The sequence below is a fragment of the Nothobranchius furzeri genome, chromosome 18, assembly GCF_043380555.1.
Source record: "Nothobranchius furzeri strain GRZ-AD chromosome 18, NfurGRZ-RIMD1, whole genome shotgun sequence".
Classification (NCBI taxonomy): domain Eukaryota; kingdom Metazoa; phylum Chordata; class Actinopteri; order Cyprinodontiformes; family Nothobranchiidae; genus Nothobranchius; species Nothobranchius furzeri.
The window spans coordinates 25,998,683-26,015,429 of record NC_091758.1 but is presented as its reverse complement, the minus strand read 5'-3'; the positions used below and the strand labels follow the sequence as shown (position 1 = coordinate 26,015,429).

General features: G+C 42.0%; 1 protein-coding gene across 1 annotated transcript in view; it reads left to right on the top strand.

Annotated features, from left to right (window-relative positions):
• The window catches only part of dph6 (diphthamine biosynthesis 6), an 87,390-nt gene extending 71,080 nt beyond the window's left edge, over nucleotides 1-16,310 (top strand). Inside the window, exons 13-15 of the mRNA XM_015969806.3 lie at nucleotides 2,242-2,490; nucleotides 9,044-9,431; nucleotides 16,062-16,310. Coding sequence (XP_015825292.3) covers nucleotides 2,242-2,490; nucleotides 9,044-9,431; nucleotides 16,062-16,180 — 756 coding nt within the window. The 3' untranslated portion in view covers nucleotides 16,181-16,310. The remainder of the gene's footprint in view (nucleotides 1-2,241; nucleotides 2,491-9,043; nucleotides 9,432-16,061) is intronic.
• Nucleotides 16,311-16,747: the final 437 nt, after the last annotated feature.

Here is a 16,747-nt window from a genome sequence, read left to right as displayed (position 1 = left end):
CGCTATGGGAAAATGCCGTTAACAGTCAAGGGGCCCTATGCTCGCACCTTTTGATATTCAAATTGACAAATGGTAGTTGGTCTTTATGAATTCTGAATGCAGCCGGCACTTTTCATGTGGAAGCGCTTGTTAAAAGATTGCAGCCCCACGTCCAACCTGATGGACCTCTTCTGTGTTGCAGTGGATATGATGGCATTTGATGGCTCGTAAATGGAATGCCAATTGACAATTTGTTGTTGATGTGTGGGAATCCGGCTTTTATGTTTGGCAGTCACTGTAATGCAGGCTCCTGGGCAGATCGTGCTAGCAGGTAAATGATCCAGTGATTGATCCAAATGGTTGAAAGCAGCGTGGGCCTTATCTCCCTCTTCTCTCTGCCCTCTCGCTCGCTCACGCCTCTCTAACTTGTCTTCCCTCCATCTCTTGTCTCATACACCATCCCAGTAATTTGTAGCAGCAGAGATGGAAGCTAAAGCTTCATCAAAGCTGACAAGTGAACCCAGAGCTGAGGATCATGGCTAACCCATTCAATTATGGAAATAGCAACGACAGTGTCTGCCCTCTAGCTAAACAGTTGTGTGGCTAACATCTTGTTTTTGTTAGCATTCTGTAAAAAACGTGATTTTCACACTCTTAAGAAATGGAAAACAGTCTGTTAGGTATTTTTCACCATTGAGTGAGAGATTCTGTAGCCTCCAAACACCCACATAGACTCTAGTGTCAAAATCACACAAGTAAAACAAGATATGGGTTTCAAATAATCAGAATGAAACGTAAAGTTTTGTTAGTGCCAAGCCTTACCTATATGATTGGTGTTGATTTCAATCAAAATCACTGATTGTGTCTTTGCTAACCAGGAAACAGTTGACTCTCTCCAGAGATTGTGAAGCATGTTTGAGTCTTTAAAGGCCTTGGCATATCATATGCATCTATTTGCATTGACCAGTGCTTAGTGTCCAGGGTTAAAGCCATCCAACCTTTACACCGTCGCTCTACCCGGTCTCTAAAGGCCTGACCTCCTTCATTCCAACTTGTCTGTCTGCATTAAGCAGATAGATTTTTCCCAGGTTTCATTATTCAAAGAGCTTAATTCTAAGTGAGGTATTTAACAGAGAATTGGGCTTATTATCACATGGTTAATTATGCTTATGAATAACATTGGTGCCACTGAGAAATATTGGCATGCATCTAAGAGAATACGTGCTTGTGTTAAATGTGTGAAATACGAGCTGTTAGTGATAAGATGCTGACAAATGGGAAATGGGACTTGTTAATTAATGGACCGCTAATCAAACATGGGCTTATAATTAATGCTAAATTGATTATAGCACATGGGTTTAAAGTGTATTTCTGGCTTTAAACAAACCTGACTTTGTAGTTTCATGACTTTTTGTAATTAAATTGCATAGCAGGTATATTTTAAAATGTAATACTTGCAACATTTTTGACAAATTAATGCAACATGTTCTCTCAGAGCACATGAAGAAGCCTTGAGTATAGTTTAGCCTTGAAAACTAACCTTTTATTGTGTGTGTGAATGTGTTAGAAACTTTAAAAGCTTTTACTTTGAAAACTGTAATACCCTTTTGTAAACGATAACATTGATACATTTGTTATCTTTTTTCATATACAGGTCTCACCAAATAAGCTGGACTTAAAAAAATGAAGGGGCAACTTCGGAGTATGAAACTCTTGAACCTATGGTGCATTCATCAAATAAATCAATGTTTTCTTTTAAATACCATTCACTAGACAGCTCGATCATGTTGAAAACTGACCAATTCCAGTCATCTGCCAAGCCGGACTGGTGGCGTGGTTTGAGGGATAACAAGTGGTCAACCCAATGCTTTGGCCTATATCAGGGGTATTACATTTCGGGCCTGGAGAGCCAGTATCAGCATGTTTTAGTTTTAACTCTGCTTCAACACACCTGATTTCAATCATCAGGTAATTAACTTGCTTCTGCAGAGGCGGATGAGCTGCTGCACAGGTGATGGAGCAGAGAAACCACTAAAACATGCTACCAGTCCACCAGGCCCGTAATCGAATACCCCTGGCCTATATGTTCATTGTTTCTGATTGATACATCATAAGGTCCCTTTTGATCTCCAGCATTCCTGTTTGACACCTCACTTTTGTCTTGTTTTATTTAGTTCTGAGCTTCAAAAAGTCACAACTACGTACTGTTACTTTATCCATTTTGACTAAATTGTTTCTTTATTTTCTCATTTTCCTGTCCAGATAGATGAGGTGGTGTTCTGTGCTGGTCAGATTGCTTTGGTTCCCTGCACCATGAATTTGGTAAAAGCTGACGTCTTTACACAAACCCAAATGTCCTTCAGCCACATGAAGAAGGTTCTGGAAGCTGTGACTGACAGCTTGACTCTGGCTCATGCGGTCCAGGCTCACTGCTACACTACAAGATACCAAAACATCCCAAAGATCAGAGATGTCTGGAACAAGATGCTGAAGACTTCTGTCGAAGAAAAGGTCAGCCACTTTGGAGTCACGTTTTAGTTTATGAAGTGTGGTTAAAGAGGGAATTAATGACTGGCTGCTTTATTATAGATGCAGAAGAAATATTGATCATACTTATAGAAAGAGCTCATGTTTAATGGATTAGAAAACAAATGAATCCATGCATCAATTAATCAGTAAAAGAAGGAAAACGCCACAAGTTTCTCAGCGAGGCTTTTAAGATTTGTGTTTTATAGTTGTTTAAAAAAACGTCGATGTTTCTCACCCCTCGGTCCCCATGAGACCCAAGCCACTGCTTCTGATATTTACCAGTGAGTGTGCTCATGAAAAGTTGATGATGTGGGAAACGCTGGTGTCTTTGATAACGCGGAGCTTGGCACAGAAGCAGATGTCTTCCTCAGAGCCTCCCTAATCCTTTGCCCCCACACACCATTTTGGAGCGGCGTTCAACTCTCAGAGCAGCTTATCCCCCCATACCCCTCCACGCTCCTCTTTCCTGCCACCACCCTCCACCCTTTGCTCCATTCTACCTCACTGGCTTACAACCCTTGCTCCGTACGTCTAATAGGGGCTCCAGTCTCCCTTGGCAGCCCTTCTCCTCCCACAGTAATCTGCCTAACCATGGGAATAGGGCCTCAGGGAGAGCAGCAGAAGCCCACCTCCAACATGTGGCTGGGTCTGGAGCTGCACACTGGTAAAGACTCAGGAGAAAATGTCAACTTTATGTCACTTACCAATTACATGCAAAAATTCCAATCATATTTAAAGTAGTTTTAAAGTGCTCGAGTTCCAAAACATAAGTGCATTACAATCCTTATTTAAGAGTTGGTGTTTCTTCACTGCTTTATAGCATGTGTCACATTTCGTCCCACTGGCAACTCAAAGTGGATTAAAATTATTAAAGGTCTTGCTAGAGTTAAATGCAAATTTAGCACACAGACACTGAGTTAGAAATGCTAACGAAGAGCGGAGCTTTGGGAAATGATAAGACCAGGTTAAGGGCAGAGGGCACTGAAGATGGACAACGCTGTCCATCTGTTGTGCTTCCTTACTGTCTGTCACAACAGTTTGAAATATTCATCAAACTGACCTGTGATCACTACCAGGAGACCACCCAGCTCTAACAGTTCAGGACTGCACCTGCAGAAGGGTTTAAAAGAAAACTGATATAGGAAGTTGTCACTGAGATGACTGCATACTCTAGGTTTGAAATATCTTCACAGATTTGCATTTCTAGCAGGAAATACCCCCCAAAAAATCTGATGTTCAGTATGAACTGTTTCTCCTAAATTTAGTAAAAATAAAAACCCATGTATATAAAAGTTATGAAATACAGAGAAGCACAAACACAATCCAGCTTTTTTTCTTTAAAAAAGGAAAGAAAAGAAGGATTAATTCACAAACAACACATAATTTTGTTTAACATATTTAAAAAGTTGAGCTAATAAGTAACAATTTTTTAATGTATTTATTTCCAGACAAGATCTTTGGAGATGATATTTAAAATCAAAATGCCTGGTGTGTCTGGGAGGCCTTGCAGTTGTTGTGCGTTGATAATTTCTCTAATCAGGTGGATGAAGAAGCTCGCAGGGTTAATTGGGAGCATACCGGAGTCGCTACATGTGTGAAATTGTATTTACGCTGCATTAAACCACAAAGAGCTTGTTTGTCTGTGTGCATGGGAGAGCGCGTGTAGAAGGTTCGATGAATTTAGAAACGGTAATATGATAAGTCAATAAAAGTGAAAGAGACATCACTTTGTGTTGTAACAAGTGCTGAAATATATTGGCTTTCAATCATGTGCTTATTAAATGGTTACTTCTACCTTTTTAAAGTCAGTTCCTGAGAACACATTATAAATAATTACTATCTTACCAGCTGTAGCTTTCTGAACAGCCTCTGTTTGAAGAAATGACTTTTTATATATGCATAAGATAAATGGATCAAAATTTGCTGAAAGTTCCTCGCACTTATTTTCTCACTAGAGGTGACCGATCCTTCGAAGCCAGGCTTTGGAATGATCTACCCCCCTCAATTCAATTCAATTCAAGTTTATTTATATAGCGCCAAATCACGACAAAAGTCGTCTCAAGGCACTTCACATAATAAATATTCCAATTCAGGACAGTTCATTAGGCCAGTCAGAAATAATTTTTCCTATATAAGGAACCCAGCAAATTGCATCAAGTCACTGACTAGTGTCAGTGACTTGATGCACTCCTCATACTAAGCAAGCATGCAGCGACAGTGGAGAGGAAAACTCCCTTTTAACAGGAAGAAACCTCCAGAGAATCCCGGCTCAGTATAAGCAGCCATCCTCCACGACTCACTGGGGATCGAGAAGACAGAGCAGACACACACACACACACACACACACACACACACACACACACACACACACACACACGCACACGCACACACACACACACACACACACACACACACACACACACACACACACGCATGCACGCACGCACGCACACTCACAAAGACTAGTAATGTGTCTATAGTTATATTGTGATGTCTTAGTAAATATTCTATTTGGTGAAAGATAAACTTTATTGTATTTATCCTAGTGGATCTATAATTAAACAGATAAACTAGTAGTAGCACATCCAACGTCAAGGAAAGCAAAAAGTTATTATCAGGAGAGGGAGAATGTTTTAGTGGTTAGCAGCAGTGTGCTAGTCGATGGCCCCCTCCATGAGGCCACCACAGCTCAGCAGAACATCGTTGTAGCTTCTTCTGGGGAGAAAAACACTTAGAGAGAAAATAAAGTTAACAGCTGAAATTGCAGAAAATAATACAGTTAAAGAGCAGATTGTAGAAGAAGGTAGTAGAGTGTGAAAAGTGGTCAGTGTATCCTCCAGCAGTCTAAGCCTATAGCAGCATAACTACAGAGATAACTCTGGATAATCTATCCTATTTAGATGGAGGCATGTTGGAGTCAGGCCTCTTTGCTCTTAATTGATTCTGTTGACAATTTCAAGAGTGAACTTAAGACTCATTTATTTGTTCAGACATTCCACTAGTTATTTGTGTGTAGGTATGATTTCTGTGTGGTCTTTGCCTTTTATGCTATGTTTTATTATTTTTATTACTACTTATTTATTGTTTTATATTTACTATGATGTGATGCACTTTGTGGCTTTTGCCTAGGAAGGGTGCTATACAAATAAAGGTTACTTACTTACTTACTTTTATATATTGGTATTACACAGTTATTTTCTTGTAATTTTATAGGCTTTCACAACATGAAATTATAGCAGCAGTAACACTAACAGGGCTTTGGTGCATCCATGGGTTAAATCCAGTAGAAGTTTCCCTAATATTCCTTCCAAAATCCATCCATTTTCCTACACTTATCCAGAGTCGGGTCATGGGGGCAGTTGCCTAAGCAGAGAGACCCAGACTTCCCTCTCCCCAGCCACTTGGGCCAGCTCCACCGGGGGAATCCCAAGGCGTTCCCTGGCCAGCCGAGAGACATAACTAAGCTTTTCACCCTATCTCTAAGGGAGAGCCCAGAAACCATGCGGAGAAAACTCATTTTTGGTCCGCTTGTATGTGCAATCTCATTCTTTCGGTCATTACCCAAAGCTCATGACCATAGGTGAGGGTTGGAACGTTGATCAACCGGTAGGATGAGTGCTGAACTGGAAGGTGACGCTCTCTCTTCATCACAACATACCGGTACGAAATCTGCATCACTGCAGATAAAGCATCTATCGATTTTGCACTTTTTCCATTACTCATTCAAACATTTAGAAAATAACTTGGCATGAACTGCTGTAAATGTAGAAGTTTTGATGGATTTTAGATGGCAGAAATACACTTTGATTTAGGATCAGGGCACAGATATGTGGTGTCCAAACTTTTCAAGACACAAGCAAAAATTGCCAAGTTGTAAATACTCAGAGGCCACAAAAAAGCAAAAAAAAATGTTTTTCATAAATTTTTGTACTTTTACATTATTATTTTTTTTGTTACACCTGCATCAAGAGCAAGTGCTGTCAAGACAAAATTAAAACATTCGTGAATTGCAGTTGTGGGCCACAATAAATCACTCTGAGGGCTGTAAATAGTTCATGGACTGCACTTTTGACACCTTTGTTGTAAATTATCTTTCTCTGTTTGCTACAGTAAGTCAAATAATTTAATTATTGCAGAAACACCTTTCAAACTGGCCAATAAAAGCTAAAGATTAAGACATCTTACTCTCGAGCACCAATATTTTGTTTATTTTTAAGAAAAATAAAGCATTTTTTTTTTGTCTTTGCTAAATTTTCAAACTTTCCCTTGTCAATATCACAGCAACATTTATTTTCGGGATATTTATTTGTGTTTACTTACTGCTGTGTTTTTACAATGACCACTTCATTATAAACTTTTCTTCTCCCCGCTAGCATTGTCCCGTGCATTTCATTTACACTAACAATACACCAAGCCTCCGAGTGGATTCCCCCTAAAAAAAAAAGCATGAATAAAGCAGTGAAAGGGAGGGGATATTATAGCAGACTGACAGCACTACAGTAAGTGCTGAGACATAAGAACCACACGCTGAAGGCATCCTGCTGGGCAGGAAATGTAGGGGAACTGGGTAAGCTGTGCAGTCCCATCAGCACCCTGCTGTTCGCCTCCTTTACACCACTTCCTTATTACCGTGTTTACCGTTCGGCTTTCATGCCTATCGGCCCTCAAACCCACCACACGCTCCAGGCACATGGGCGCAACTTAGAGGAGGGAGTGGAGGGAGTTTGAGGGGGAGAAGGAAGGAAAACAAACATAAGGAGAGGCAGGTCACACCCCATCAGTGTGGAGAGCTGAGCGCAGCAGATTCAGACTGTATGCGCTTTTACCTGCTACCTACAGAGCAAACGAGCACAGGGGGAGCGGTGCATGCCCTGGAACTGAAGTGGCATGAAGTAATGAGATGGATTGAGTTTAATGGCTGGTGAGGAATGGAACAAAGCCATTCACACACACACACAAACATAGACACTTATTCCGCCACCTGCCAGCCATCCTGAATCACTTGCTCCATCATATATCAAACTCTGCGTTTTATCGGATTAATTTAATTAACGATCTCTGATCAGGGTGGAACGTGTAAGGGTTCCCCTCCTTTTTGTACTCTGCCAGGGAGAGGCACTGTAACAGATCGGTGACCATTATTCCATGTGGGCACACAGAAACACTCACTCAAAAATGGGCTAGCTTCCCAACTAATGTTAAACGGTGGTAGGTACGTTAAAAACGAAGCAAATGGGGACTGATGTAACCTCATCCGACAGCTCTTATAAAAATTCAGCAACTGTGTCGTGGCAATGAAATCCTGCCAGAGGCTGGAGCACTGCACCGAAGTCCTCAGATCCCCTTGCAGAATGATGGTTGGGTATAGAACCAAAGCACCAAAGGCCTGCAGGGTGGCCTTTAAGCCTGGCTGAGCAAGAACTCCCTGTCCTGTCACTTCTCTCCCTACTTTGCTTTCTGTTCCATGTTCAATCACTATTGACAAGTGCTGGAGCAGCTCCCTCCAGGAGAATACCTAGCCTCTGCCAGAAGTGCTAATATAACATTTATCAAAGCTCTGGACACGTATACGTGCTGTCACTTTGTCTGACATGCAGAGAGGTCCGTGCTGACACGGCTTTTGTTGTTGGCCTCTTTGTTATTGTTGATCACCGCAAACAAGGTCCCTTCAGAATCCACACAGCTCAGAAAATTTTACCTGCCCTCTTCACATATTTTTTCACAAGTGTTTGCTTAAGTTTAATGTGAAGGTAAGTGCTGCCACAGTGAATGTGGCAGATTGGGTCATGACGGGTTCGTCCTTTAAAGGGACAAAGAGGCTGCCATCTGCTCCTGTCGATTCTTTCTTTGGTTTTTGTGTTTGTGTGTGTATGTGTGAGTGAATATCAAATATAAAATGTAAGTAACCTGTTATTATTCTGCACTTAAGAAGTAGGGTGTAAGTGGATGAAAATTGATCCAGCAAATTGCAAAGGGGGTTAAGTGTTTTCTGCCCTATCGACTCTGACTGAAATGACAGTTACATAAAACACTCATTTCTCTCCCATTAGCAGATGAAGCCACGCCAAGTACTACTAGATGTCCACATTGTAGCACTGCTCGAATTCGAAAGGGGAACAAATTTTTTGCCCTTATGGATAAAATGTAAACTCTTACAAATTATAAAAAAGAAAAGAAAAGAGTCATCTGGATAGAATCTGTCATGTTGTCAAGTTAATTTATTTGTGCAATTTATTTGAAGTGGTTGGATTCATTCTGAATTGTTTGCACACTGTCATTACTAAGGGTCATTTCACAGATTCACATTAATTGATATTCTGTCAGTCTGTCAAGGAAAAAGCCTGTTTTAGTGCTGCGTATTAGCGTTTTTCTGATGGGCTTTACAATAATGTTGATGGCTCAGTGTTTGTGTTCAGAGACCACAACATGCATCTCAGCAGGAAGGCCTTATATTTGATTGATTGTGGTGTGTAGCAGAATACACAAGATGTAATTTCCCATGTGGTTAATTTGAATACAATCTGTCTCCTTACAGGACTTGTTGTGGGATTCTGAGATCAAACTTGTACCATTATTGATTGTAGTGGTACCCGCCTTACCCAGGAATGCAGCCGTTGAGCTTCACGTAACTGCAGCTAAGGATGAGCCCTCCAAAAGAACTTTCCATCGGATCACTACGGAGGTTTCATGTGGATCTATAGAGTGTCAAGCTGTGATGTCTGCTAATCGCAGTTGTGGTTCCTTGTCGGTTGCTCTGGACGTTCAAGGTGAAAACCTGAAGATCATGGATGTGAGATGTGTTACAGAAGAAGTTGGCACTTCTTTCACGAAAGCGTTGAAGATGGTGGATGCTGCACTGGTGCCCCAGTGTGCAAGAGTGTTCTACAAGAGCAGCTGCTCTCTGGGACACCAAATTGTTCAAGGTAGGTACACAACAACCAGTAAGTTACAACATTAAAATCACATCATTTCTGTGTTCTCCCTTATACCTCAAAGCTCTACGAAAGTGAAACAGGGATGTCGGATTGGACTGTGGTGAATTGGGCTTACTTCCTCACATATCTGAGTTGGGATTAAACAAATGGGAGACCACGTTAAAGCTTTAGGATAGTGACCTGTGAAACACCTCAGGATCCAGAATGACTTCAATAAAGTAATCAAAGAATGGCAAACTTAACTCGAAGAATGAGATGTCCACAGAGATTTGCTGGAGAACAACGTTCAGGACTTTTTTTTTTCTTTTTGTTTTTGGAAGATCTTGCAGGACCACGATTGGTCAATAAAAAGTATTTAATGAAGCAATAATTAATCTCCTTAAAACCATTTTGTCTGAGAACTAGGGCTGTAAAAAAATATTCATACAATGAAATATCGCAATTGTTGTGTTATGATACTGAATCAATATTTAAAAGCAGTATATCGATTATATATTGAGAATTTACATGCAAACATTTACTGCATTTCATTTCAAATTTTGACTGCTAGGTGTCTGCAGTTTTTACCCTCTTCATTCTGACGGAGCAATGGATCATGCAATAATTCAGGACCTGTCTGGAAGTGTCTGGCCTAAATTTTCCAACTAAATTCTGTTTTAAAAAATGCAAATATCGTACAGCTTTAACTATCACAATATATCGCATTAGCCTGTTGCAAAAAACAATGGTGCCACTTTGCCACAAAGTGGAGGTGACATCGGGTAGCCTTTGGTCATTCCTAAGTTGTCAGCCTGTGGCAATAATGTAGCGCGATCAAGTGTTTTTCTCAAAAGAGTACGCAACGGCGGTATAAGGGGGGTGATGAGTGGTGTCCGTGCTGTCGATGCGCTGTCGCAAACATCCTTCTAACTTGAACACAACTTATTTTTATCACAAAGCCAAAATCCTTACATTTTTTAGTAAGGGGCTTCTGTCTTAAGCAAACATTTCACACCTGATCATGACATCACCCTCCGTTAAAGGAAAACTTGAACTTCATGAATGGCACAATAACACTAACCCTAATCCCTATACCCCGCATTCAAAAGACAAACCGTTGTGACAGAACTACCCTGACATGCTGCTGTTACAGCCCAGCCAGTGAGACTGCAACATAAGGAGGAGGTCTGGATACAAGGTGGGGTTTGAGTATTTTTGAATTAAAAAAACACCCAAAAGGACTTACTAAATGGAAAACTTCCGGTAGCTCCCAATGTGATCTTTAAAATCACTCAGATCTCTCTCTAAAGTTGCACAAAACCGGCTTTAATGCTGGACCCACAGTTGCAGCCACTCAGCACAATTACAGACCAATGAAGCGATAGAGGGGCATACGCAGGAACATCCCAAGCTGCCAATCGTCCAGTCGCTCTGGCACAGCGACATTTGTTTGCACAAAACATGGTTGTGGTATTTCTCCCAATGGCAGAGGCCATAACAGCATGTCTTGGAGTGTCAAAGTGTCTCATTGTCTCCTCTGCATTATGATATATTTACTATAAAGTCACCAGATTTTTGCCAATACCACCTCTAATGTCCAACCCTTGTAACAAATGTTCAAATGCCACCCTAAGGATTTTTTTTAATACTTAAGAATTTGGAGTATTATTTTTCCAATTTTAGCCTGAATTAGCAAGTACAAAAATAAAGTAGTTCCATTACATTTCAGTGAAGTTAGATTTTAATACAAAAATAAAGGATGTTGTTGGATTAAGTAGGGTTGTTTTGTTTTTGCCTCTGAACCTCAGCCCTTATTTCCACCATAGGATCTTTTTATTTTTATAAGATGCCTGTGATGCGTTTTGCAGGTGGTGTGTGATTTATACCATTAAGGAAAGCTACCGCTTTAGTGCTTACTCTGCCACGTTTAGCTGTGCAGTACTTCAATCAGTTCTTCATGCTGTTCAAAGCCCAAAGTTTACCAGGAGATCTTTGACCTCTATCAACAAGATCAGTTTAATTCGCATCACCGGTTAGTGGTTGAAAATTTGAAATGAATCAAAAGCAATCTTGGTTTCATATATTGAAAGATGATTCACACATCCTGTAATTCAGCATTGGTGAGATGCGCCACTCAGCTTGCTAATAATAAAAAGAAAGCGACAGCCTGGCTTGCTAGCCCCTTCTCACAGAAAGTTTGAGCTAACGTTGGTGAAATCAACATAAAGTATTGAAGGAAACGGCCTCCCCCGAGGATCTCCACTTCTTCCTGTGTTTAATTATTGTAAGTCATTTGTTGTGTCTGGAGCGTCTACAGTAACCCAGGCAGCTGGCACAGTCTTTTGTCATCATTACACTTTTATACGCCACCGTCTCCGGCTCCCAGGATTCCAGGATCTCGTCAAGGCAAATGCTGCGCAGTATTTGTTTTATCCTGAGAGATGTTCTCTGCCTGAGAAAAGGGCAATGAGCACATCGATCACGCAGACTTAGCTGTCAAATCGTCGTTAAAGCAGTCAATTAACATTTTTGAATCTTTGCCAAACCACTCATCTTTCTGTCATTTTTACTGTGACATAACTTTTCATTTTCAGAACGTAGAATTACGGTTTCCTGTAATGAATAGGGAAAAGGTTGATCTGATTAAAATATGTCTAGATATGCATGACAGAGAAACAGAGCAATTTGTGTTGTTATCTAATTACATCGTTGTCACTGGGCATTTATTGTGCTTGTCAGTTTTTCTTCTGTCATTCACAACAGATGTTACAGCAGATTTTAGCAAAAGCATATAAATACATTTAATTTGATACTTTAAAATGTATTCTGTCTTCTAATGATGAATTACAGCTAAAACGTTGCACAATCTTTCTCTGGAGGCCTTTTTTGTGTTACAGTTTTACTGGAAAGCCGTTAACCCTAGAACCATTTACTGACTCGTCATTGAGTTAGAATCTGTTACCTTACATTGCTCATGCCAAGCTCTGCAAGTTCACCCATTGGCATTTTTATGGGTCACAGCTTATGCTCACTGGGTGAAGAATCCAAAAAGTCACAGGAGAAAACGTTGCACCTCTGGCGTTAGCAGCCACAGCCCTGCGATCGCTGCTGTCAGCGCGGGCGAACAGAGGAGGGAAATGTGACTGCACAGCCTCTCTTTGATCTACTGGCTTTAGGATTCACAGTTGATAGACGTGGCATATGGTTCAAATGAAACCTTTAAACATCTTGTCGTGACTTGTTACTTACGATAGAAGGGGTCTCTCAAAGGATGGCCACACAGTTAAATAAATTCAAATTCAATTCAATTCAAAAATACTTTATTAATCCCAGAGGGAAATTGATTAATTTCCCTCTGGGTTTCCCCCTAGTTTAATTACAGACCTAAATAATTTTTTTTCACTATATTTTAATGGTTTGATATTTAAATTTGGGAGTTTTATCAGCTTTAAACCATCATCACAGTTATAACAAATAAAAGCTTGAAGTATCTGGCTTTGCATGTGATGAGTCCATCTCATAAATTAGTTCCACCTTTTAAGTTGAATTATTGAAATAAATGAACTTTTGCACTATATTGTATTATTTCAAGTTTAACCTGTAAACGTTTGAGATCCTTTTTACTAAATGATTTACTGGGATTAGCAAAATACAACCATTTACAAAACAATTATAATAATTTCACCTTCACCCCCTTGTGGCCTCTCTCTTTTATGCATAAACACACGTCGGTGACGAGAGGGACCGAGGGAGACTCAAAGGTAGAGCGCAATTATTTCCCATCCGGTGGTACAAAGATTAAAACACCCTGACATGAAACAGGCTTAGTGCCCAAGGTGTGATGAAGGGTGTGTTTCTTCTCTTAATAAAACCCATCCCTTGTCTGTGATCTCTGTTGCCCGTTGGGTTTTCAGAGAGCTATCTCCAGAGGACCCTGCTTCCCACCGTGCTCTGATAACACACATTTAGGTGTTTTATACCTTCCAAAAAGGGCTTGTGTTCGGTGGGAGCATTTTACGCTGAAGCGTATATTAGCTAATTAGAGTGTGGGGGCTCTTTGTAAGGATGTTTGGCATTCTGTGTGTGTGTGTGCTTCAATTGAGAGGGAACAAAGCTTATTATCAGCTTAACAGCTCTTGTAACCTATGTTACTTTGTGGAAGTTCACACTAATGTCACCCAGTACATTTAAGTTTATTGATTTGTTTGTTTATTGCAATTCAGATAACTAATAACGTATTTTAAAGGTGCAGTGTTCATTCTTGGGGAAAGCTACATTGTGCAGAAAACTAAAACAATTCGAAGGTCCGGCCACTTTCTTCAGCCCCAACAATCTGGGGAAACCCCCTCACTTACAAACCTTAAAGAGCGCAAACCAAACCCTGTCCTTTCTGTCTTCTCACAGTGACACGAGTGCACATACACACTTATTCTCACACAACCTAGAGAGTTAAGACTGAGCTGTGGTCTCAGACAATAACCCCTGTTGCACACTGGACGCATTAGCGGTGCGGAACAGCAGCTCGTGACAATCACAGCGCTCCAGCACACACCGGGAGAGTCTCAGCAGCGAAGCGGCTTTTCTGCCGTGCTCTTTGCTGCACTTCTGGAACGATACTGAGTAAATAACTCATTAGGTCACACGTAAACTTGATATATTCAGTTCAATTCAAATTAAAAAATACTTTAATCATCCCCGAGGGGCAATATATGAAATCACATTGCCGCAGTACTTTTATTTTGAAAATTACCAGGGATTTTACGCTACAACCGTGTTTGATTTTCTTGTAGCCTTATGGAAACTGTGTTAAAATTGACAAATGCCAGAAGCAGCTCGCGGAAAAAATAGAGCCCGACCCTATCTTTTTGGCGCGGCGTGCCGCTTCTGGGATCATCGTCGTCTTCCTCCGCTTGTCCGGGTCGCGAGGGCAGCATCCCAACTAGGGAGCTCCAGACCGTCCTCTCCTCGGCCTTCTCCACCAGCTCCTCCGGCAGGACCCCAAGGTGTTCCTGGACCAGATTGGAGATGTAACCTCTCCAACGTGTCCTGGGTCGACCCTGGGGCCTCCTGCCGGCAGGACATGCCCGAAACACCTCCCCGGTGAGGCGTCCAGGAGGCATCCTGACCAGATGCCCAAACCACCTCAAATGACTCCTTTCGATCCGGAGGAGCAGCGGTTCTACTCCGAGTCCCTCCCGAATGTACGAGCTCCTCACCCTATCTCTAAGGCTGAGCCCGGCCACCCTACGGAGGAAACTCATTTCGGCCGCTTGTGTCCACGATCTCGTTCTTTCGGTCATTACCCAAAGCTCATGACCATAGGTGAGGATTGGGACGTAGATCGACCGGTAAATCGAGAGCTTTGCCTTCTGGCTCAGCTCCCTCTTCACCACGACAGATCGGCTCAGCGTCCGCATCACTGCAGACGCCGAACCAATCCGCCTGTCGACCTCCCGATCCCTCCTACCCTCACTCGTGAACAAGACCCCCAGATACTTCAACTCCTCCACTTGAGGTAGGATTTCTCTCCCGACCCGGAGTTGGCAAGCTTCTGGGATGCATCTGAAAATAGCTGGTTTGTAACGCTCCATTGACTATAATGGATTCTGTTTGAAGCAGTGCCGTTCCACGCCGCTGATGCTTCCATTGTGCAGTAGGGGTAACTCCTTCACCTAAACGTTTGCCAGCAAGAGCAGAACTGGTTAAACAACTCCTTAAATTAAATTTGCAAAAAGGGGCGCACTCAGTTCGTGGCACTAGGTAGTTAAACTTACCAGCTCAGTGGCCTAGTGGTAGAGCGTCCGCCCTGAGACTGGGAGATCAGGGTTCAATTCCTGGTCGGGTCATACCAAAGACTTAGAAAAAAATGGGACCCAATGCCTCTCTGCTTGACACTCAGCATTACGGGGTTGGATTGCGGGGTTAAACCACCAAATGGTTCCCGAGCGTGGCCGTTTCTGCAGCTCACCGCTCCCTCAGGGGATGGGTCAAATGCAGAGAACAAATTTCACACACACATCAGTGTGTGTGACAACTAATGGGACTTTAACTTAACTTCCTGCTTTGCTGATGTTCTGTACAGTAGGTTGAGAGATGCTCAGAGTGGAAGTTTGATGGATGGGTTACGTATGAGTCAATCATTGAGAAGGGGGACCACCACTAGAACGGATGAGGCTTTTCCAGGATTCTACGTTTAAGAGGTGAATAATTAGGAGAGCATTTACAACAATACTGAGAAAAATGTTACAGAAACAAATCTCAGGCAGCACCTTTAACATGCTTTGTATTAGGCAGGCACAAAAACACGTGTCAGATCACAGTGACCACACCCGAATCCCCTCCAGGATGCTAACAGGAAAAAAACAAGGCAACTGGGACACACTTGTGACCAATTAGTGTACAGAGCACAAGAGGGAAGCGGTCACATCCCGGCTGCCTGCTGCTAAATAGACGGGCTGTCATCAGGAATGCTCAATAAATTCTTACAAGTCCACTGTCCAGGCAACAGATTAACACATGCGTAAGAAGAAGAACTCTACAAGATCCAGGGATTAATTCCGTTAGACACATGTCCAACTTTAGTTCATGGCTTCATGACAGTAATCCCTATTTTCTGCCTTCACTCTCACTGTTTTTCAGGTCTTGAAGACATTTTCAGATGCTCTTTGGCCGGGTCCAGTCCCTCCGTGGCTCTGGTCCCAGTCCTGGACCTGCCCGACTCCCAGGTCCTCCACTTGTCCTGCTGGCTCAGTTTATAGTAACACATCACTTTACTGCTTTGTCCGGGCTTTCTGGGGAAAGAACAAAACTAACAAAAGAACGTAGGTGAATATGGGAATCTCCCCATCGGTGCTGACTGCTTTAGTAAAATTTTATGTGCCCACCCCACGTCAGAACCCAGAACTATGGGATCTGAGTTTAAGACTTCAGCAGCTGTTCATTTACCTCAAACAGGAGTCTGATGATCCTTCTCCATCTAACAGTTACATACCAGAGGACTGGAGAGCACGGCCCACAAAGCGGTGTTTCATTTCAGGAGGTGATAAGCTCTATCCCCTGATATCTCACCGGTTCTGGTGGAATTTCTCTGAGCTTGCTAGCTGACAGCCTCTCATAAAGGCCCTGCCCGGCACCACCTCTGACACCATCTGTTCAGTTGTAAACCCACAGATTTACTGTGTGACCGCGTTTCGAGGCTGTGTGTAATGTGTTTGGATGAGGTGAGTGAGTTTCTCTCTCATGCTCCGTGGGGCAATAGATGTGTTATTATTGTGTAATGGGCAATCAGCACCGAGCACCTGAAAAGATTAAGCCTCTTTATGTTT